Source organism: Gadus macrocephalus, chromosome 1, assembly GCF_031168955.1.
Source record: "Gadus macrocephalus chromosome 1, ASM3116895v1".
NCBI lineage: Eukaryota > Metazoa > Chordata > Actinopteri > Gadiformes > Gadidae > Gadus > Gadus macrocephalus.
Genome location: NC_082382.1, coordinates 9,449,755 through 9,474,286, shown reverse-complemented (window position 1 = coordinate 9,474,286; position 24,532 = coordinate 9,449,755). Strand labels below are relative to the sequence as shown.

The 24,532-nt window shown below is 44.9% G+C and overlaps 1 protein-coding gene across 1 annotated transcript; it reads right to left on the bottom strand.

The window, feature by feature from the left end:
• Positions 1–197: 197 nt before the first annotated feature.
• ankrd52a (ankyrin repeat domain 52a) lies at positions 198–23,073 on the bottom strand. The gene is made up of 28 exons (XM_060047636.1): positions 22,683–23,073; positions 22,029–22,112; positions 21,833–21,911; positions 21,556–21,626; positions 21,240–21,440; positions 21,021–21,108; positions 20,415–20,557; positions 19,936–20,148; positions 19,708–19,786; positions 19,466–19,580; positions 19,269–19,351; positions 19,029–19,146; positions 18,515–18,583; positions 18,286–18,426; positions 18,033–18,095; positions 17,818–17,929; positions 17,486–17,557; positions 15,841–16,042; positions 15,642–15,729; positions 14,419–14,536; positions 13,660–13,879; positions 13,101–13,188; positions 12,912–12,995; positions 12,645–12,790; positions 11,372–11,454; positions 11,125–11,207; positions 10,929–11,020; positions 198–10,750 (listed from the first exon to the last, which is right to left on the bottom strand). The coding sequence occupies exons 1-28, from the start codon at positions 22,707–22,709 to the stop codon at positions 10,479–10,481; spliced, it is 3,234 nt and encodes a 1,077-aa protein (XP_059903619.1). The 5' UTR covers positions 22,710–23,073; the 3' UTR covers positions 198–10,478.
• Between the last annotated feature and the right edge of the window lie 1,459 nt (positions 23,074–24,532).

The window sequence follows — 24,532 nt, the reverse complement described above, 5'->3', positions numbered from 1 at the left end:
CCATGAATGCAGTAGATTTGAATCTGATACTGGGATCGACAAAGAGGCAATGTAATCAACTTTGTCCTTCTTTGTCGGCCTCTGGGGCATCCAATATCTATTTGGTGGATACCCCGATATTAATAAGAGCTCTCATCAGACCAATAACAGTCATTGTTGGCCAAGTTTCAGTGGAAAGAAAAACAAGACCAATTAAATATTTAGCAATAGCACTTTATTGAACACAAACAACCCTAAGCCACAATACTGAATGACAAGACCAATTGGCTGCAGCAAACATTTTATAAAATAGATTCAGGTTTAATGTCACTAAGTTCTCTTTTGTTTTCTTTTAACGTCAGAAAGACAGATGCAGGTTTTTCCAAAACAGTGAATGATCTTATACATATTTAACATTTTTGTAACAAATTATCATTCACATGTTCACACAAAGGAATAACAAGGCAAAGTGCTTTCAGGATTGCATTATCGAAAAAGAAAAAAAAAAGGACTGAATGGCTTGAGGTTCGGATTAGACGGTGGATGGGAGGCTGGTCCTGTCCCAGTTGGGGGGATGGGAGGGGTATGGGAGGGGGGTGTGGGTGTTTAGAAAACCTCAAACCATTCACCTATCCTGTACCCCTTTGTGATCAAATCAGATGTGAATATATGAGGGCAGTGTAGAGACAGATGGACTTTATGTAGCAGGATTTGGTTTGGAGTAGTGAGGCGAGTTTTGAAAGCGTTCCACTTGGAGGCGCTCAAAACTCACCCTCGCACAGAACGACAGATCCACGTCAAATCATATTCATTGCATGTAGGAGCCAGTCCGGCTTTGGGACAAAGGCTGACCCAGAAGACGTCAAGCTGTAAACATTGAAATGCACTATAGGGCTAAACAGGAAAATAGGTTCAAAAGGAAGAAACAAAAAGCTTGTCATTTTAAAAATGCCAATGTATGGATGTTTGTGTCACAAAGGACTCCTGGTGGCCATGCATGGGGGGACGTTAAAGGGGTAAGACGACCATGGTAATCTGCATCATAACATTATCTGGCTTCACATTCCAGTGGTTGTTTTTTTTGTCGTTGTATAAATGCTTCTCATAAATAAAATCTTCACGTCAAGTAGACATATACACATACAGCACAATCAAGCGCACCTCATTATGTATAACCATCATTGCTTAGGATAAACGGTACTCTTGTACTGAGAAAAGTATAGGTTTCAAATAGGCGAGAGACAGACATTACTCAAGGCTGGAAAACATGGAGGTAGGAGAGATGCTACTGAAAACAGCGAGTGATGCCGACACGACCGATCCCCGGGAGGACGATGCCGTCTCGCTCCGGGCCCCAGTGGGGGCCCAAGAGAAACGGTCAGGGGCCACAATGGCAGATCTCGGTCCACTTTATAGAAGCAAAAAACGTTCACTGATGAAGACAATGAAATTAAATATGAACACTTTCACCCTGTTATTGAAGCTGTTGTGTGGAACATGGAGGTCTGGCTAATGCGGGCATTAAGGTGAAACATCAAGGTCCACAGATATTTGCATTCGTCATGAAGGAACGGCCCTTCGCCGTTTCAAGAAGTCTCACAAGGTGCATTTGATCTCTGAATCAATTTAAAGTTTAAACCACGTCTTTGAGCCTATATTCCTATATCAATAAACGGATCGATTCAAACGAGAGTAAACTCATTGGTCCTGTTGTCGTCACAAGTCTAGAGCGCGTGCCGCTGGCGATGACGTTGAGCACGTTTCCATGGACATTAATAACCGCACGTTTACAGTCTCCCTTGGGCACCACTGGGCTTAGACCAGTGGTGATGTAAACGCCATGGCATGACCTCGGTAACCCCAGACCAGAACCGCAACATGGGAACCAGACTCTTAATATTCAGTGCATGTATACAGATGTTAGAGAAAAAATAAATAGGTGGGACCTGCTTGTTGCGTCAAATAGCATGGGATTCAACAAAAACACAAGTATCGACTCAGAGAGAGATGAAGGTGAGAACTAGGAAAGCACAAAGCAGTTGTAAAAGTGTTTAGTACTCAACGTAGCAGCCCACTGGATTGGAACCCAAATCCAAACAACGGATGTTGTGCCTGAGCAAAGGTTTGTATATACAAAAAAAAAAAAAAAACAGCTTGCTCAAAGTGTGTTGTCTGTCCAAAGGCTGGCTTCTAAGTGTTTTGCACCCATTAAAAATACAACAGCAAACCTGACTTAAACGACACAAGCAACATCGACACCCAAACCCTCCCTCCGGCGCGTCTGGCTGTTCTAACAGACCGCCAGGCGTTCCGGCCTTGCCCTTGTCAAAATACCAGAGTGCCTCTAATAGAGTCCATCGATTTATTGCGATACGCTACTTACGCCCAGTACACCGGGTTATTAATGTCCATGGGCATGCACTTGTTGACTCCTTTGTACACAGTAGAAGAGCAGGTTTGCAGATCAGTAGGTGAGGTAATTCTGAGACTAAATAGGAAAACCCTGTCATTGACAACAAATTCCCACCCGGTACACCAGCGAGACAACACAGAGACATCATTAATCAACAGGCTGGGGGTTCTGGGGGGCGGGGAGGAGGGGGACTTTGGAATGTCGGGTGGGAGGAGGGATCTCCTGTTTGGTTGGGTTTCTGTTGAGTGAAGGTGCACTGTAAGAACATTGGATTGTTAACTCCTCATAGGCCAGACGATGGCTCCTTGGTATGTCCCAGATAAGCCACTAAAGGAACAACCCTTGATCACGTCATCCTCCTCGTTCCTTTTTTTTTGTCGAAGTCCACAACAAAGTAAGGCAGTCTGAGATCAGTGCCTGTTTCAGTCCAGTTGTAAATCGATAACTTGCTAAAGGATCCTACTATAGGGGCTGTATGTCCACTGAAGGGGTCTGAGGAGAATCAATGTAGGGGGAGGGAATAGCACATTAACAAAATTTTACAAAACATGCAGTATACATCCTTTCCTACGGTAGGCTATTCCTAATAGCACATTCATGGGGGGAGGGTGGGCTGGGAAGAGGAGGCTTCTACTGGGAATACTTTGATATGGCTCTGCTTCAGAGTGACCACGCCTAGTGTCAGACTGCCAAGTCTGTAAGGTGCTCCGTCAGAAGAGTGCTGCCGTGGTTCACCTGCATAAAGACCGTGTCATCTTTAAAAAAGGGTTTGGAACGTATTTTCTGTCTCGTCTTTTCTGTCTTTCCCATTCTCACACGTTCCTTCTTTTTTTTTTTTTCGTGTTTTATATTTTTTTAAATTCCAGACACATCCTTTGCTGGTGAAAACAAACGGCACTTTTTAAGGGGAATGTTACTCTAAAAACCACAATCACATGACCTCCAAGTAACAAGTTCTGAGAACACGTAGGCTATACAGTAGATAGAAATCTAATGAACTCGGTAACTTTACAAGCGTTTAGTCTACAGAAAAGGGAGCGACACGTTGGGGACCCTAAATGCTCAACATCGATAACAAATATATTATAAGGCATTTCATAGCTCCTTTTATCCGCATACGTCACTGACAGCAGGTCTAAATAGTTCGAGAAAAAAAAAAGTTTCATTCAAGGAGAAGGGGGATGCATATACATATACACATGCAAATGAACATGTTTATTAGCTAAAAACCGAGCCTCGAGGATAGAGGCCTGTATCTGAAGGAGAAGCCCTTCTAAACCCATCCATGAGGACAACTTAAAGTTTAAATGCCTGCCCCTCCTGGAAACCCCTCCGTTAACTTGTGCACAATCCCTCCTCTCAGCAGGCAGCTAATAAATTTGAATATTGATCACAGTTTTCAGAATGTAATATCACACACTCCTCTATCAAACGCCACTCATCTGAACACAAACGAGAGGACTGCTCAAATCCTTCATTCGCAGCAGAAGAGGGACTTTTGGTGTTAACAAAAAGGGCATAATAATATTTTTTTGTATCAACCGAGGAAGCAATGATAAACAAAAGGTTATTGCACTTATATCTTTTGTTATTTCAAACGAGGTCAGCGTGATAAGATAATTCATGCCATAATGCCATAAAAGACAACAAATGTTACACCACTTCTATAGAATGATCACACGGTTATTAACACTGCACACAGCTACTACTGCAACCCTACTTGTAAAATCAGCCTACCCTAATAAACACAAAACAATCTCCACAATCAATTTGCAACAGTCACAACAAACAAGTTTGCCTTTAACGTAAAAATAACCATCTTGTATGCTTGCACCTCACAACTTGCACTCTTAGAAAAGTTGTGAAAGTATATTTATATATATATATTGGTTTACGAACAAAGAGTTTGAGAGGAACAATCTGGATTCATACGCCCCTGAATTTGAGACGTCTTGTCTATTTTTTTCTCTTCTTCCTCTCCTTGTTCTACAGTTCACGTGTTCCTGACAATCAATCCATCCCTCCTCACGTCCTCTGCACTCCGGAAAAAGAAAATAGGATTCTTGTCTTCCAATCAATGTCCGAGACATTCCTTAGGCTCTCTACCTCAAGATGGAGCGGGGAGAGCTACTTTAGCCTTGTGGTGCCATCTTTGGATTTGTGCTTTCATAATCTACCGTTTCCCCAGTCATCAATGTTTGGTGTGCCCAGAATCACATTAGAAGAAATAATGCACGGCTCTACCGCCCGAGGCAGCGTTACGCCACCGGGGACAAAGAAGAAGTTTGGACAATGACGGCGGCAACAGACTTCTTCTCAAACCTCCCGCTCCAAAACAAAACCCTTCTTTTCCTGTTTTCAAACAAATTATTGTTGAGAATAATAGCCGTTACTTCAAGGGAAATATGAACCCATAGTTGTCTTGGGACGTTCCTTCTAATTTCCCCGTCCCCCATTTATAAGGCTTCCCGGAAGTACAAATGGAAGACCGTACCTTTCGGTAGTAACAAAGAAAAGGCACCATGACACCACTGAGCTGCGTCACACACACAGATCCTATTGGTGGGGAAGGGGAATCATCGAGGGCCCAGACGGGGGAAGGCGGACAAAGGTCAAAATGGACTGATCTGATTCTTAGAGGTAAAGTTACATGGCTACCATGATCTTGCACGCAGACTGAACTGTACAGGTGCACAACACACTGTGTGTGGCATGTGAGAGACTTTGAAATTATAGGATTCTCTCACCTTTTTCTCACTCGACTGAAAACTGGGGGACTTTTGCATGTATAGGATCGACATGCAGATATTTCAATTCACACACTCGCTGCGAGAAAGGTCTAATTACATTAGGACGAAACAGAAAAGTCATTACATCACACAAACGATCACTGATGAGGTAAAAGCGCAGGTCCAATATAAGTACAAGGTGCATTTCACTGCTCCTTAGTCAGGTAGGAAACATCAGACATCTGCTGACACCAATCTAGCATTATTACATTTCCGGAATAGGCTGGTTCAAGAAGTCGTACTAACCAAAACACGGGAGGAATACCAAGATTTAAACTCCCGTCTGGCCACATTGTTGAAAAAACGTGTCGTAAGGGTCTCGTTCTCTATAGGTTGTTTTTTTGGAAGGGCACCACTTTAATCTCACCAGTGCTATTTGGCTCTGTATCGGGGACACGCCAAAGTTGATTGTTTTTTTTCTCTCTAAATAATTCATTCACAGTGGCAAATATGGCAATATCCTTACTTCTCAGAACAATCTCTGCACCGTGGCAACCATAAGGTATGTGCTACCCTCCACTGATTCGTGTGCTTCCCGACACTCAGAACAAAATTTGTGATTATTTTTTTTGCAAGCCAACAAAGTACTGTATAATTGATGCAACTCATTAGATACTGCCAGATGTTTCCTTCTCAGCTTTTAAGGCAAAAGGCTCAACAGTGGATCAAGGAGAGATAAATGGAAATTTGCCATATATGAGAATTATTTCAAGTAACTAATTTTTTTTTATATATATATATATATATATATATATATATATATATATATATATATATATATATATATATATATATATATATATATATATATATATACATACACACATATATATACATATACACACACACTACCCTATAAACACACATCATGCAGAAATCTAGCGCAATATATTTTCCCCCTGTAAAACACATTATAAATAATCATGTTATACAAACAAACCTCGAGATTGCGTCGCCATACCAAAAAGGATCAATTATCTCCCTCCAGGTGTCCAATTGTAAAATAGATGTTCTACTGACAGAACACAACACTTGCATTCATCAACTACTACCCCATGCAAACATTTTATACTGACTATGATCGTTTAAAAAAACACTATATATGGACTATCATATCTGGCAAAATGGACATGCTGCTCCAAACACAAAATGTAAATCCAGACTAGTTGAAGTTACTGACCCAGTTATTATGATTGATGTCTAAAGGCAAATAAAGGTTTCTATGGCACTAAATGGGTGTAGCTTAGGTGCATTTTGTCAAATATAGGCTATTAACAAGTTTGTGTGATGTTCCCTAATGTGGTTCATTTTTGTTTCGTTTTACGCATCGTAAGGCAATCTCAATGGAATGGATGAACATGATTTCTTTTAAAATCCATCTGATCTCTACATCTCCGTCTACCTAGTAGGTTATGCTCCACACTGACAGCAGAGAAAAATAAAGAGAAGAGTAAATACAACTCGCCTAACCTCCGACAGAAATGCCAATCCATCCCTCGACCCTTGTTGCAGGAAGACTAATACAAAACTAATATGTAGAGAATCGGTTATAATCATGCTACCTGTATAGATACATCTTTGCAAGACAAATGAAGAGCGATAGTTTAAAGTCAGGAGAAGTTGAATTGTCCTGCTCTAAAATGTACCCTACATTCATTTCAGTCAGTAAATTCATGGCTCAGATTTGAAGGTCAGACTGTAAACTGCTTGAACATATGCATAAATCCATTGCTGCTTCACTAAGAGGAGTTCCTCTTAACAAAATTTGGCACATAGGCCATATTCCTGACCATAGATTCACACACCTAACCCGCATTGAAGTCCTCCATTGGCATCTATGCTATGATTTACTGAATTGGCCTAAATGGATGGCAGTGCAATAATTGTGCTGCACACTTTTACACACACGGTCTATTGCTACAATTGGACCTTTCATTGCTTTCTGTGTCTGACTCCAGATATACTTTATATGCTCCATTTGTTTGATCCTTTTTTTTTTTTACATCTAAATTGTTAGCTCCATGCACATGTACACACCCACCAATGGTAGATGCAAATTAAATTAAACCACGAGAAAGAACACAGACAGTACAAAAAAATTCAGTTACAATTTGAGTATCTTCAGGGTGGGGGGCAATAGCTCAATTTGCTGGTCAAATAAGGACATCAGGAGAGGATAATGCCAGCCCAAACTGACCTCACAGTAGCACCTATTAATGGAATTCATATCTACGCTAGAATTGAGAAACCAAATATATTTGTATTTTTTAAGATCTTGGGAAAATAATGATTTTGGTGTGCAATTTTAGAGACTTTGTTGAACGTGTTTTTGGCACAGGACGCTCTGCCCGTGTGCTTAATTGACTGGGTTTGACTTCAATAATGCAGCCTTGGCCTCACTAGAAGGCTTTGCTCGTTTTGTTTGCAACCATTCCATCCTGGCAGCGAAACACACATGTAAACATGGGTACATACTTCCTCTTGATTTGCACACTTAGAACCTGAAAGTACTAAAGTGCGTGCTTGACTATCTTATTTAAGTGCTGTTGGATCAAGGTTAAAAAGTATGTTTTTTTTTGTTTTGTTTTTTTTAACTTTGTTGAAATGTCAGATTTGATAAATTTTGCCTGGTGCTTAAACACAAATCCTGAGACTACAAAAATGCACCGACCCAATAACAGACAAAACAAAACAAAAAGCCTGGGTATCAAATAGTTCCATTTCATTTCAGTCAGGTATGGAGACAACTGAAATAAACTAGTTTTAAAACACTCCGGGAGTTCCCTGCTTTGAAATGGAGTTAATGGCCAAACTTGACAATAGTCCCCAAAGAATGTTGGGTTTCTTGCAAAACATAGCCTAATCTAGGTCCTTCTCCAGAATTGTGTCTAATAAGGGTAATTGTGCCATTTCTTGACAGTTGATATGAAATTTCCTTGTCAATCTTTTTTTTTTTTTTTTTTTCTTTTTTTTTTTTTGAATCTGACATTTTACATCATTGGCCAATGACGGAAAACACTAGAATGATTAAGTTACAACATACAGATTTAAGTCACACGAAAAGCTATAGTGGTCCAATACAATCATCTTTAGTATGTTTAGTACAATAAATGGGAGGAAACGACAACGACGGGAACACTAAAAGCACAATTATTTGGATTTCCGCCATCCTTGAAATTCGAAAGCATAATTGGCCATCTCTAGTTCCCTCTTTGTGGTTCCAGTTAGCCCTCTGCTTTGAAAAGGGACTGATTTTCAATTCCTCCTGGTTCTTCGCAACAAGGAAGCAAAACAAAACCAAAAAAAAGGGAGGTACCAAGCTTAGTCATATTTCGGAAAAAAGAAAAATGGATAATGTGGTTAACCAACTGGTCAATATTGTTGGTAGGCTTTTAAATAAAAAAAACGTACAATTCCAAATCAGATCTTGGGGCCGTCAACCTATGTCACGAAGCCTTCCCAACTGAAATGGTTTGTTATGGAAGGCATGGGTCAAAAAAGGCATTTTCATGAGAGCCAATAGAGCCAATCCAGTGCATTTGTGTTGACACCGACATTAAAATGCCCAGCACACAGAGCCATTCGTTGAGTCTTAAGAATAAAACCAAAGAAGGGGAAACAAAAGCCCTTGTGACAGTGATTGTCTATTCAATAACTTAAAAGAAGGCCAAAACTAAAACATTGCTGGAAACTACATCTGAACAACAAAATGGCAGAAAAAAAACTCAGTCGGGCCGTCCTCGACTTCAGCGCCAACCCTCGAGAAGTCGAGACGCACGGTATTAAGACGGTTAAGACTTCTTCACAAGCGAGAAAGGAAGAGAAACATTTCTCATAAGCTAGCTTGCCAAAACCAACACACCGGCGGGGGCGCATCGTCGTCCCAACACAAACAGAGAGGAGTGACCGTCGACGAGGAGCGCGCCCGGCCGCTCTGTTCAATAGGTAGGCCGTTCTAGTCGTGAAATCCTCCAGAACAAAAAACGAAACGGACATAAAAAGAGATGGGGGAAAAAAAATAAAATAATTGAAATGGCTTTTTTTTTTTCATTTATGTGCTCAGAGATACGATGCTTTTGATGAGGTGTTGCTGGCAAGATATTACTAGTAAAGCCTTCATCCAGAAATAAACAAGGCCTCAGTCAAATCACTATCCTACAATATAGTACTCTAGTCCTGCCGGGAGGACTGCAGACCTACGGACCCTGGCTGAAGATGAAGCAGCTGCTAAAACGAGTTGGACGAGGTATATCAAGATCTAATGTCTTTCTCTATACAGTACAGTTCAGCTCAAATAAATAATTTATAGCCATAGTAGTGTTGATCAACTTTGGTCATAACTTATATGCTTAGAAACATTCTAGCTTAAACACTTATTTAACATCTTCAAAATATATAGTTGGCCATGAGGAAAGAGTTGATGAATATGCCAACCTAGTCTCGGCTCCCCTTTGGAAGGAGAGCCAATTAATCAATTCAGCAGCGCTACCAATTTCATTTTTTTGTTGTTTGTTAAAATACCAAAAAAACCAATTCTAGGCCGTACATTTAAAGTACACAACGGAAATAACTTGACCCTTTCCCCAATTTAGGATTGTACTGTGGTACATTAGCATTGCACTTAAGCAGAATTTATATAATTCCCTTCTATGGTTCCTTCATAAAAATGTAACACAAAAAAATAAAAAATAAACCCCTCTTTGATCGTTATTTTGGAACGGCTGTACATTCCTCTACAAGGTCACGGGTACTTAGCAGGGGTGATATGATGTTAAATACTGAATGATATGGAGAGACACAAGGATACAGAGGTCTCCATGCTATTAGCTGTCAGTTACATCATTACGCAAACATGATTTTAAAGGGTTTAAATGAGCAGGGGGAGGGGAGGAGGCCAGATCGCTGGGTCCACGGTGGACGCCAGTCTTCCGTGTGTGTGCGCGCGCGTTTGGGTGACCTTGTAGAGCAACCAGACGCTTTTGTTTCTTTTAGGAATTGAGCACTACTAGGAGATGGAGAAATGGGATCTAATTGCATAATAGGTTTTGACTGCACCTCAAGAGAAGACCAAACACATTCTCTCGCGCACGCCTAAAACACGTTCACGCAAAAAACACACGTACGTACGTACATACATCTAGAACAGACATGGGCGGGTGCTCTCCTGCTGGTCCTCTGGGGCCGCGTTAAAGGGCGTCTTCCCCCCCCCCCCCCCTCCGGTGGTGGCGGTGGGGGACAGCAGCCGGCGAGGAGTGGGAGAGGCGGCGGCGGCGGCGGCGGCGGCGGCGGCGGGCCCTTCACTCCGTCAGACAGCCGTCCAGGCCGACGGCCGCGCTGTGGCGGTCCTTGACGTAGCCGTTGTGGAGGCCGCCGTTGGGCAGCGGGGCGCAGGCGGCCGTGATGCCGCAGTGCTTCAGCAGGTTGAGGCCCGGCGCCGGGGCCACGGTGGGGGGAGGGCAGGAGCAGGGGGATGGGTCCCGTTGAGGGAAAGGCTTCATGGTAGAGAGGATCAGAGCCAGGCAGTCAGCCACGTCCTTGTTGGGGGCACAGGCTAGGGCTGGGGTGTGGCCTGGGGAACACAAACGCAGGAACACGGCTCAACAACATCCTGTCTACACTGTGGCCGCCCCGGCGCCTCGCTTGGGGTTAAATATTAAGACTATACACATGGCCGTGACTGATCAATATCGGGGGTGATCCAGTGGTTGCCTGTTTATCAGAGGGGCATCATTAAGGCCGGAGCTCACCTTCTTCATCCACAGCCAGAACGGTGGCTCCTCTACTCAGCAGGGCTTGCACCACCGTGGCCAGGCCGTTGCGCGCCGCCAGGTGGAGGGGCCTGGAAGGAGGGTTTACAGTCAGACAGAGAGCCTATGGCGTCTGGAGGCTACACATAAAAACGGGCTGAATTTATTACAGGGGGGGGGGGGGGGGGGGGCTCACATTTGCAGCGCGCTGTTGGAGGCGTTTATGAGTGCAGGGCTGTGGATTTCCCCCAGAATCAGCAGGGCACACATCTCATGGGCCTGGAGGAGGGAAAGGTGATCAAAAGGAGAACCGTTGACGATAAAGAAAGAAAGGGTATTCAGGGCATGGGGAGCCCACCTTGCAGCAGACCCTATACGGTTATATCCTGCAGTAATATATATACACGAGCTTCCATTAACAGCAGTGGAGCTGGCGAGCGCACCTTGCTGCAGGCCAGGTGCAGTGCAGTGTTCCCGTTATCGTCCAGCAGTGTGAGGTCAGCCTTGGCCCGGTGCAGGAGAATGGCTGAAAACAGACACCATGTAAATCATACATCATAAACATATAGAATCACATAAATAATATCTTAATACCATAACAGATACGATTAGCCCCCATTTTAATACATTTCCAAATTGAAAATGGTAGTAGTGTAGCTAGAACCACAAAGATATGCATATATGAACAGCTGTCTAGTTCAGGTTGATGCTGGTCTGAATGAACTGCGGTGATGCAGTGTCTCTTGAGATCAGTCTCACCCTGCAACCATCAGGTCTAACTGTAATTATTAGCCATCATCAGCATTACAATTATATCACATCAAAAAAGCGGTAGCTAACGAATTTAACATAAGATAGTACCTTCAAATTAGGGCTGTACGGAATGAACTAAAATGTATATCACTATGATTTGAGGCATAGACGGTAACGGTATTACATCACGGTATGTTAATTGCATCTTCTAATTTCAATATAAATGCTTCGGATGGGGTAAAATACTGGTAGGGCAGTATTATTATTATTTTTTTATCTTTTCTTAAGTTACTTCCATCTCTGAAAAACACTAATGTTTAATAGTATGGATTTGTTTCTCCACTTGCTTGCGGACCTTGCCGTATAGTTCTGGCATCTCCATTTGGCTGAAGTGTGTGCGGGCAGGTAGCGCGTACCTGGGGTCGAGTGTTTGGACCATCTCTTTAAAGCCCTTTCTATCGACATGTTGAAAGGGAACCATGTCCTTTCACAGGTAAACAGTGACAGCGTTTGTTATCTCGTTCCACCACTGCCATTTTGTCGTAAGGACTGGCTTTGGAAAATGCCTGCGGAAGCCATGTCTGATATGCAGAGACGGCTTCACGCTACCAGCGCCTGTCTCGTACGGTGTGGAATGAGAGCTCGTGAAGGGACTAAGCAATACGCGATTCACGTGAATGACCCAATAGACCAAGAAAACGGCGATGGTCGCCGAAAAGCGACAAGTTTGCAGGAATGATTAAAATAATAGAGCAGGAAGCGGCCAAGCATGCCTTGTGATTAGGTTGCATTTCCCAGAACACTTAATGCCTCAAACCACTTAGCATTACACATTTGAAAATCCCAGTGAACACAACGAGAGTGTTCACTCTTTAAGTGTGTCAACCGCTAGGGTCGATGCACTATTCCGTTTCCCCTGGTTACCATCCCAGACAGGCCTGTTGTCTGCTCCGTCAGACCTACCCACGGTGCCGCTCTGTCCCTTGTCGGCGGCCACCATCAGGGCAGAGCGTCCGCTTTCGTCCACGCCGTTGACCTGGGCTCCATGGCGCAGCACCAGCTGAAGGCCGGCCACATCCTCCGCAAACGCCGCAGCGTGGAGCGGGGTCCTGTGGGTAGGCAGCCACTCGTTTACACCACACTTAACACAGGGCTTCCTATACCAACAGCGGCCCTTCAGAGCAGACTCTGGTAGCACCAGGTCAGGCGAGTGGCAGACAGGATCCTCACCTTCCTTTGGCATCTCTGGTGTTGATCATATGGACCCCAGCCGTCTCCAGCAGCCGCTCCGCAGCGCCACAGTGGCCGTTCATCCTGCACCCAGAGGAACTTAATGAGCCTCTCTGACAGAATACCTCCCCACAGACTCATGTACGGCACTCAGCCCCATGGGGACGCTGGAGCGCCATGGATACTCACAGAGCACAGTGCAGCGGTGTGAACGGGTTCCCCTCCTCGTGGATAAATGTTTTGTGTTCAAGTAAAACCTCCAAACAGTCTTCATGCCCTGTGTAGAGATTCAGAGGAGACGCTCAAGCGAAACAAATAAAAAAATCCCCAAAAAACAATAGACCACGCCCCCCTTTCCCCCCCATCGATGGACAGTAGACCACGCCCCCCTTTTCCCCCCATCGATGGACAGTAGACCACGCCCCCCTTTCCCCCCCATCGATGGACAGTAGACCACGCCCCCCTTTTCCCCCCATCGATGGATAGTAGACCACGCCCCCCGTTTCCCCCCATCGATGGATAGTAGACCACGCCCCCCGTTTCCCCCCATCGATGGACAGTAGACCACGCCCCCCTTTCCCCCCCATCGATGGACAGTAGACCACGCCCCCCGTTTCCCCCCATCGATGGACAGTAGACCACGCCCCCCTTTCCCCCCCATCGATGGACAGTAGACCACGCCCCCGTTTCCCCCCATCGATGGACAGCAGACCACGCCCCCCGTTTCTCCTCCCGGTCCCCTGCCCACCTTTGTAGGCGGCCCAGTGTGACGGGGTGTAGCGTTTGTTGTCCAGCAGCTTGTCCTGGGGGTCGGTGGCCACGGCGCCGGGGGCCAGGCTGGCCAGGATGTCGGTGTAGCCCCTTGACGCGGCGTAGTGCAGAGGCGTGCTGCCCTGGACGTCCCGGCACAGCGCCGAGGCCTTGTGCTCCAGCAGGACGGTCACGCAGTCGTCGCGGCCGAGCACCGCCTGCACCACGGCATTGTAGATTAAATACACAGACAAACAGCCAGGTTGCAACTACTGATCTTGGTCTTCAGCCAAAGACACTTTTTTTTATAATGCTTGCGAGAGAGTATAGGGTTTTATGAAATGCTTTTCCAAAGATTACATTTTTGGCCTAATGGGAGACGGTGCCAATCTAAAGAAAGATGACAAAGGCTTTAGGCGCCTGAGTCAATGTTTCAAACAAAAACCATCTTGCACCCGATATATTGTTCACAGAAGACATATAAACACCGTAACATAAAAACCTGACTGGTAGTTGACCTTTAGCCATTAATTATTTAGAAAAATGCTTTCACAGCTTAAACATGTGCTAGGCGTGACGGCAGCAGCGGCTGAAGTGTTCACGTTATATAGTTTAGCCCCAGATTTTCTGAATACATAGAAACGGTCGACTGCGTCATTCTGCGTGTTGGGCAGCACAGCCGCGGCCTTGTTGGTCAGACGGACTGAAGCTGGGGGATAAAGGTTCCCATTCATGGCAGCCATGTGGCAGGACCTACCCCCCGGTGCAGGGCCGTGCTGCCCCTCTTGTCCTTGGCGTCCGGCAGGGCGCCCCTCTCCAGCAGGAGACGCACACAGTCGATGTGGCCGCCCAGGACAGCCAGCATGAGAGGGCTCCTGAGGTTCACACAGGGGAGCGGCTCCGTTACAGAGGGACTGAACATGCTGAAGAAGCATTTGGGGCCAACGCGCATGATGATACAGATCAATCTTTGTTTGAATGATCCGATAATGCTTCATAAAGTCCCGAGATCGATCTTTAGATAAATATATTTTGATGGGCCTTCTTGAACTATATTTTGTTGAGTACTGTTTATATGAAATAAAGCTTGTCTAGATCAAATGATATGAAAGATCGCAATTACTGTGCATGTGCAGAGTAATGTTTGGGGAATCGTCTTCCATTCAGCGAAGGCAGTTAGTAATGATAGACTAAAAGTTGTGGATCAAATCTTTCTAGGGTGTGTCATTCGACTGGCATCACCAGACGAATAGCATACTGCCATTATTCTGGAAGCTCTTCTTTTATTTCCAAGGGGCGCCACCCATGGGGAACAGACCAAAACGCCTCTGGACGCAATTGGATCGGCCTACAACCAATCATAGCTATGAAAAAGGTGGTGCAGCACTCAGCGGCGAAATAAAGACATATTTCTTCGTACAAAAGCTTTAAGTAGTAAGTCGTTTAAGTAAGGAGTCGTGTGTTCTTCTTTTAGTTACAATTTACTGTCCATTCATTTAATACTGTCTCGACAGCAGCATCTGAAAGCCTCGAGTTAGTTTCATTGATGAAATATGACACTTTTGTTATTTTAGTATCACAGCATCACCTTGATCTCCAAAATAGGAGGTGATCCCTTTGAAAGGTAAAAATAGCAATTATTTATTTTAATATTTTTTAAAGCTACAGGGAGCCACTGCAGAGGGGTGGAAGAGGGGGACATGCAGCTATAGAGACGCGGGATGCTGACTAAAATCCAGTACAAGTAAAGTGAAGAATATGCTTAAGCAGACCACACTAAATACAAGTACAATGAAGACTACGGTCAAGTTTAAGTACAGTGACGAGTGTCGTTAAGCAGACTACAGTTAAGTATCCGTACAGTGAAGACTCGAGTCAAGAAAACTACGATTAAGTAGGACAACAGTGAGGCTGCGGTTAAGTCAAAGCACCGTGCAGACTAGAGGCTAACGGTGAGTGGTGTACTGGAGAGCGACTCACTGGCCAAACGTGTCGGTGACATTGGTGAGGTCTCCGTCCTCCCCGTTCTCTATCATCATGAGCAGGCAGTCAGTGTGGCCGTTGGCAGCTGTCGAGAAACATCCACAGTAAACACATTCAGTCCAAACTAATATTAACGTCTCCTCCTTTGACACTACAGTCAGTCGGTGTTCCAGGTCCGGATGCCGGTCTAGGGTACCTGCGACGTGGATGGGCGTCCACATTAGGCGGTTGTCGTTCAGGAGGCAGGAGGCGCCTTGGGCCAGGAGGACCTCCACGCAGCGGACGTAGCCCTTCTGGGCGGCCAGGTAGAGCACCGAGCGCCCGGCCGCGTCCTGCACGTCCACGTAGGCCGCCGTCTCTGTGAGGACACGCAGGGCCTGCCAGTGTCCCCGGTCCGCCTGGGGGAGGGAGGGAGTCACAGCCAGGATCAAGGCCCCGCATCCAGAGGCAACTAGCCCATCAAATGATACTCATTACTATCCATCTTTCTATATCCATAGCCATATACACAGACAGACAGACAGACATATTAATGTGCTACCTCAAGTATACCCAGATGTTAGCATCCAAATGTATGCGGATGATACTTGTAATTGTAATTTTTAATAGTAAAATGCATTGCAGCCCGTTCTTTAGAACATGCGGTTCTTAAGATCTTGCTGCAGCCATACTGACATCTGCAATAAGCAAAGTGTCAGATTGGCTAGCTAATTCATGCTTGACCCTTAATGTACGCAAATAACTTATTTTTGTACTCTGTACTCTGTACTCTACACTTCATTCATAATCCTGCTCCCCCTCCTCTTAGAGGGTGCCTGGACTAGCCAGGCAGTGGTAGAAGGACAAGAGCATCTACCTGGGGTGACTGGGTATCACAGTTCAGGAAGATAACCGGAGGTCAATCTGCTAACTCTGTTAAAGGGGACCTATCATACCACCAGGTGTGAGTGTGATAAGCCATTACAAGCCGTTTTCAAAATGTGCAGCATTGTGACATCACAGGTGGGCGTGTCCACCTAGATGTGTGACGGATAGATGAGCAATGTTTGCTACAGTCCACTGAATAGGCTGGTAGACTGATCTATCCAGCACACATCTAGGTGGACACGCCCACCTGTGAAGTCACAATGCTGCACATATTCAAACCTGCTTGTAATGGCTAATCACACTCACATCTGGTGGCATGATATGTCCCCTTTAAAGTAGTTGGGTAGCGGTATTCCATAGCCACAAACATTAAAGGCTCAGGAAAGTTTTGCGCCGTTTAAAAGCACCCTGAAGCTTCTGCTAAAGCCAACACAAAAATGTCAACACTAATGGTGGTTTATGGTACCTATCAACCTGATTAGAGATATTTCACACTAATGGACTTTTAGTTATTATGATGCATGTAGTGCAGGGGTGCCCAACCAGTCGATCGCGGTCTACCAGTAGACCGTCGATAGATCCCAAGTCGACCGCGAGGGGTGAAGAGAAAAAAAAAAAAAAAAAAACTTTGAGAAGACGCCGTGTGCAGACGGAATGAAACCCCCACTGAAGTCCGTAGGTCCACGATACAAACCACCACCACCACCCCCCCCCCCCCCTTGAAGGTAGGTTTGCAATGTTGACACTAGACTTGGTAGATCTCGGGAGGTTGGCTACTTGAAAAGTAGATCTTGGGTCAAAAAAGGTTGGGCACCCCTGATGTAGTGCAATGGCTGTACTTGTTCTACCTACCCAGGGTAAAGGATGTAAATGAACTGCTAGCCAACTCTGGCGCAATTACTGATAATTGTGCGCTGTCCCTATACACTATAAAAAAACAACAAGGAAGCTATTAAACATGTAGCATTACTCACAGCCAGATGCAAGGGGCTGACTGGATTGCTGCTCTCTATGTCTCCCAGTGCGTTGAAGGACATCTCCAGAAGCTTTGTGGGAGTTCGACATGGAAAACAACGTTATCACTGCACAGCTGCCACAATAAAAAGGAAATAGTGTCGCTTCCATTCCCCAAAAATCCAAACAGCCGTATGTGAACTTAAAAGCAACCCCCAATAAAATAACAAATTAAACAGGCCTATATAAGCACTCCATAGGGCTCTTTTAATTGCTAATAAACAGTATACTGGCTTTTTTTGGGCATTTTAAGAGTACCACAACAAAGTGCGAGGGGAAGAAAAGACGGTACCAGCTCCAGGTTCTGCTTGTTGCCATGGTAAGCTGCATAGTGGACCGCACTGTAACCCTTTGAGTTGACCATGGAGGGATCAGCACCGTTGTCCAAAAGATGCTCCAGACAGCTATTCCCAAAAAGAGACACTCAACTGTTACGCAGCACAACTTACAACAATAACGCCCAGCAACACATTCATCATAAGAAGAAGAGCGAAGGGAACGACGTACAAGTAGGACTCCTTCGCGTCATCCTCATTAGCCTGATGGCTCCCAGAAAAATGACGGTCAACTCTGCAAGACAAGAACCGTGGACAGGATTAGACAGGATTTTGCATGCTAAAAAAATGCTAGAGGCAATGCCCCCAGGTCTGTTTAGTGATTGTGTTGCCCTAGTGTTAGCTCTATGATAAACCGCCATTACATTTTAGAACCCATGGGCCAAATAAATGTGTCCCGTTTGACAGGTGTAATCCACACTGACCTGCAGAAGGCTTGTGAGGCAGCAGAATAGTGCAGGGGAGTGCAGCCCGTCTGGTCCGGCTCGTTGACCTCGGCGCCAGCGCTCACCAGGGTCACCGTGCACTGGTACCTCCCATTAGCAGCCGCGTAGTGCAACGGGGTCCTGGGGGGGACCATCAACCATCAGCCAGCCATCCAAGCAATACGAATGGCATGCACTGACTTCATTGCATTAGAAAAGGGACACTCACCTTCCCATTTTGTCCCTCTTGTTCAAGTCAGTACCACTACTTAATAGCAAATTCAGACATTCAACGTTTCTGCAAGAAATGAGAGAGACAACAGGTTTAGGATGCAGAAGACCCGTTTTCTGTATGGTCAGGCATGTAGCAGTGGTTCAACCGTAAGGTCTTTTGAAATCACCACGGTAACCAGTAACACTGTAGTTCCCATCTAGAGGGCGCTATCTGCGCATTCAGGTTTAAGAGGCATGTTTGTGGTGTATTTGGCCTACGTGATGAAGCTGATTAAATGACACAGGCCTGTTTTTATTTTATAAGAAAAAGCCTTTATTAAGCTGCCGTTTTCTTTGTCAAGCAAATGAAGGGAATGGTCCCGTATTTAAAGAAAGAAATTAATAGAATGCCATAAATTTGAATAAAATGTTAAATATTATCGTTCTAATTTTGGACATCCAACACCGGTAATACCAGTAACAGTGGCAACCTCGACGTCACTAGCAGGAGGTGACGATAGGAGACCTACCCTCCCGATGCAGCAGCGTGTAGACAGGTCCGACCGAAGTTGTCCGGGGTGTTTATGTCAAAACCAGCCGACAGCACATGCTCTTTACTCATAGACGACACTATACTATACAGCTGACCTGCTCCGTAAAGAATAAACAACATAGATAGGAGACACAGTTAGCCAAGGCAAAAGGTTTGTATGTGGCTCACAGTGATCCACACGTAAATCAACGTAGGAGTTTGGCACACAAACACGAACCTGAGGAGAGTAACTTGCGACAACAGTCTGAAAACCCGTAGAGCACAGCAAGATGCAGAGGGAACATTCCGTGGATCCCGCGTCTGTGGAGACGAAACATCTCATGATTCCCGGCAGCCCAAAACAACAACAACAACAACAACAACAACAACCAGACGTTACAACACTTATAGGTTCATTAAAGCTTCTTCCCCTACCTGGCCGTGTCCGCTCCGTTGGTCATCAGAGTGCTGATCAGGAGTTCATGGCCGTACTTAGCAGCGACGTGGAGTGGGGTATTGCCATACTTATCCACACAATCGATTTCCCCGCCTTACACGCAGAGCGGAAGAGGGAGGGCAGGCGTACGGGGACAAAAGGGAATCATTGGGTCATTAGGTCGGGTAATTAGCTTAGGATAAACCGTATTAGCCCACATTGGCCACCTCGCCATGGTTACCATTTTGGATGAGGATCTGAGAGCGTGTGAAGCGTCCGTGGATGGCTGCCATGTGCAAAGGGCTCTTCCCTTCTTTACTCTGCAGGTGGAGAAATACAATCTGGTTCCTTTCTATAATACATAGCAACGTCAGCACATCAGGGCAGCTTCACAGAGGACATTAAAAAAACGACTTAATGCACGGCCTTCTTTCTAAAACAAGGCGCGGGCGTGCCTCTGAGGCCCCACCTGCTGGTTGACGTCGGCCCCGTTGTTGACCAGCAGCTCCAGGCAGAGGGCGCCGTTGGTGGAGACGGCGGCCAGGTGCAGCGGGGTGAAGCCGCTGCGGTTGGGCTGGTTGACGTTGGCCCCGTGGTTCACCAGCTCCGTGGCCACAGCCTCCTGGCCCATGTAGCAAGCCACGTGCAAGGCCGTGTTGCCGAAGCTGTTGGGCTCATCAATCTGAAGCAACGGTGGGAAGAAACATAACAGAATGTTAACGATGAGGCGTCACAGCCAGGCAAGGACAGGGATAGGTTATATGAATTTAAAAAGGTTCCATTATTAAAAAAAGTCTAAGCAAAAGGATAAGTTTAAACACTCGATGGAAACGATCAAACCCCATATTAGAGGGAAGAGTTTACAAAGAAGACATAACAAACTTACATCCACCAACCACTCATCCTCTGTATCCACATTCACGGCTCAATGCCTGCTGGGACACTCACCTCCGTTCCCAGCCTCAGCAGATACTTGACGATCTCGAGGTGTCCGCTGGCGGCCGCTGCATGGAGGGGCGTGTAGCCCTGCTTGTCCTTGCAACTCTTGTCAGCACTGCGAGACACCAGCAGCTTCACTATCTCCACGTGACCTACAGGGTCAAGCATGGCAGGAATAGCGATGTTTTATATTAATACTTCAGGAAGTTGCAGACACGTTATTCATTTGCCTCATCATAAAATTTGACTAAGTGCCAGCACTTAGGAGCTGGCAAGCCACAACTCCTCATGGGGCAATTCCTGCACTGGATGTATGGCGCGATATCCTGTGCATTAACAGAATTGTCTTGTGAGGTTTACACCCTACATTAAAACCGCTCTTTAGATGCAAACGCCTTGTTTTAAGATATTGAGAAACTGCGGCTTATTAAATACTGATTTTAAAAACACTTTAAATGGGATAATTAATATCATCAAGTGAATCTAAACATTTATAATTTTCCACAAACAGACTAAAGCTACTTTAGCAGGGGTTTGGAATAGTTGGGGGAATAAACTAATTTCCTCAGATCTTAATATCTAATCGGCCTTCCATTAAGTAGAAGAGCTGCTCACCCAAGTAGGCAGCACAATGGATCGGCTGTCTCTCCTTCTTGTCGATCACACTCAGATTAGCTCCTTTGTTCAGAAGGAGCTTCACCATCTGCAAATGAAATCAAAAAAGGAGAAAACCGAACTTTTTGTCAAGTGTTCACGCGTCAAAATTATTCAAAATCCCTTTGGGTTTGGTTGCCTTTCTTCCCAGAGCCCCTCAAAGGCCCACCAGCAGCCTACCTCCTGGAAGCCACTCTGAGCAGCGTGGTGCAAGGCGCTCCGGCCGGTGCGGTCCGCCATGTTCAGGTTGCTCAGCTGGCTCAGAAGGGTCTCCGCACAGCGGGAGGCGCGGTTGGCGGCCGCCACGTGCAGCGGCGTCTGCCAGAACTTGTCCCGCGCGTTGGCTTCCGCTCCGCGTCGCAGCAGGAGACCAACTGCCCTCTGCAAAGGGAAACGGTACCGTTTAGTCAACCCTACATGAACATGGGTCGGCCTCACAGAGAGGCAGGATAACATGGGAGAAATGGGATCATTTCCGATGGCACAGATGACCTACTTCATTCCGGGAGGCAGCGGCCCTGTGCAATGGGGTCAGCCACACATGGTCTTTAGCATTAACACTGGCCCCTGTCAAAAGCAAATGCATGTTAAATAAACAAAGTTCGAACGCTGGCACAAACTTTGGCATTGTGATCATGCATGCTGGAAACTGGATGTTATAATATATATATATATATATATATATATATATATATATATATATATAAAGATACACGATATTAGCATACTTAACATGATGGTTAACAGATCATATAATTATGCAAGACGCAAACCTGATTCAATGAGGAGATCCATTATGTGGACGTCCCCCACACATGCAGCAGCATGTAGCGGTGTACGGCGCTCCTGGTCCTGTGGAGAAAAGAAGCCGGATGAAGATCAATGATGACATTTAACAAGCATGAAACACTACAACCGCGAAAGGTGATCTTGCATCACCGTACAAACGCAGAAACATTTTATACATACCAGTGCATTGACATCCTCCTTTTTGTGCAACAATATTTGGACTTCTTCAGCATTACGATTGAAGATGGCCTGGACCAGAGGAGGCTGCAGATATGGAAATGTCCGTGTTACATTAACGCAAACGTTACAAGACATGCCCAGCTAAACCGTCCTTTTTAATTGTATCGACGTAACATTCGACGAAATTATTGGAAATGCATAGGTTCACTCGGCCGGCTAATGCGTACATAACAATGCATTCACAAAATATTTATATTTTGCATCTGTGGTAAGCAAAAGAGTCCTCGTCTCCTCCAGTAAGTAGACAGAGCCCCATAGCAGGCCTAAATAAGGGCCTTACCTGACCCTGATGAGAGGCTAACGACGTCAGCGGCTAATGCTAGGCAACCAGCTAATGCTAACCTGCCAGCTAAGCTATAATGGCTGGGCCTGCAGCTCTTCAGAAAAAAAGAGAGAACTGAATATGCAATTTTTTGATACGACATGTCTATAATGCACCTGAGCAACAATTATAGAAACGGGGGGAAAAACAAATAATGAGAGATACGTACTTAGCAAGGAAAAGGTATTTACTGCGCACAAGAGCAGCTATTAAGGGACCAGCAACTAGACTACGCCACAGCACAGCAATGGAGCGCTTTCTTTCAAACCTACCTGGTCTGCAATGTTAAGAACTCCCATCTCCCAAACTCAACCAGGACGGAGCTCCTTCATGAGTATAAAACTGCGAGGTAATAGTGATATCGCTACTGTATCCACTTTTTCAGACTGCACCCATAACTGATAGCAAACAGAATTGCGGGCAAGATCTGTCAGTGTTGTTGTCCGTATCCAATGTCTTCTCTGCTGATGCTGGTTGCGAAGAGGCTGAGAGAGGACCATGAATTGTAGCGTTTCCCCGGTTTGCCACTATACGATTTCCGCTGGCTCACTTCTCATGAGCTGTGTTCGCAAGCTGACGTTCCCCGGAACGAGATGCTGAAGAATAGGACGACATTAACAAACATAAAATCCCAAGGAGAAAAATATGGAGTTTTGACTGACATTTGACGAAGCAAAATCCGAGTCATGTAACGGAATTTGTCGGATATCCCTCTTTCTAAATTCCCTCCCCTTTCTCGCCTATCGGCGAAAAACGCATGAAACTCTTAAATCCCGCCCCCTCTCCAGCCAATAACGGTAATTTTGAGCATCCCGTTCCAGGCGATCCGTCGCGAGAAGAGAACGCCTGGGAGCGAGGTTATGCTGGCTGGTCCGCCTACAGGCGTGGCGGTCTGGGATTACATTTATCGGGGAAATTGCGAGACCCAGTGGAAGTTTTGGAAATAAGGAAATCACAAAAATATTGGATTTTTTTCTGCTGCTCCAAGAGCCAGTAGGTCATTTGAAAGTCAGGTAGATATTGAAATGCCATGAGGTTTGTAAGGGCCTGGGTTTTGTACAAACACAAAGCAAATACTGATAACGGTAAGGGTTAGAACAAAATTGGTCATCTGTGGCAGGACAAATAGGATATAATGCCATGTTTAAGCGAGAAATGAAAAATTAAACAATGGAACTACAAGTTTAGTTAAAATAGATTAGAAAAAATATTTGCTAGCTGAAATATATTAATAAGGCAAAACATGTATTCTTGAGAGACCATAGATTACAGTTTGGTCCAATGTAAATAGGATTTATTGCATTATGACCTGAAGGGTCCTGTGAATTAAAGAATCTCAAGGATCTCTCACCAGGCCTATTTATTTCACTTCACTTTTTTATGTTACATTGTATCTAGGAAGAAGCAAGGCAGCTAAAGCAGAAACTGGAGGGTGTGAGAATGGTTGGTGCATAGGCCTCAGTAAGAATAGCATGGGATAGCAGTATCAAGATTTAGACATTGTGGAAATTAGCTCATAGACCTTATTTCAAAAACACTATAGTGAAAATGAGGTGGACCGGAGACCAAATAGAATTAGAAGATGGCATGACATCCTTTCCACTTTCAGAGCAATACAAATAATAGGGTAGTTAAGTCACCATCATCAGACTGGCCTCTGTTATGTAACGGAAAGGACAGCATCTACGGAGAGTTCCTGCTTCAGAAAAACTGTGAACCAATAGCAATGTTTGTAAATACTCTGCAAGAATACATTTAATATTAAAGCAAACGTTTGGAAGGAGTGTAGTAAGAATAATATCAGAGCTCATCAGGGCAGTGTTGAAGAAGATTGAAGCTAAGCCCACTTTTTGACATATTATCATTTAATTACATATGATGATTAAATCGTATATTTGGCTGCCTAACATAGTTAGTTAAAGTATATAATAACTATCAAAACAAAGTCATAAACAAAATAATTCGATCTTTATGATACAAAAACATTTTCTGTAACCATTTATATAAAACATATGAAGCTATACATAATAAATCGTTCCCTAACTATTTATGCAATATGAATAATAATGAGCGCAGGCAGGGCTTGATTAGATGAATCTGCCATATATACATTATAACAAAG

Coding starts and splice junctions, on each gene's coding strand:
- ankrd52a (XM_060047636.1), bottom strand. CDS start 22,709: ATGGGAGTTCTTAACATTGCAGACCAG. Junction 21,441..21,555: donor CCGCTGCCTCCCGGAATGAA/GTAGGTCATCTG, acceptor TTCCCTTTGCAG/AGGGCAGTTGGTCTCCTGCT. Junction 13,189..13,659: donor ACACTGGGCCGCCTACAAAG/GTGGGCAGGGGA, acceptor ATCTCTACACAG/GGCATGAAGACTGTTTGGAG.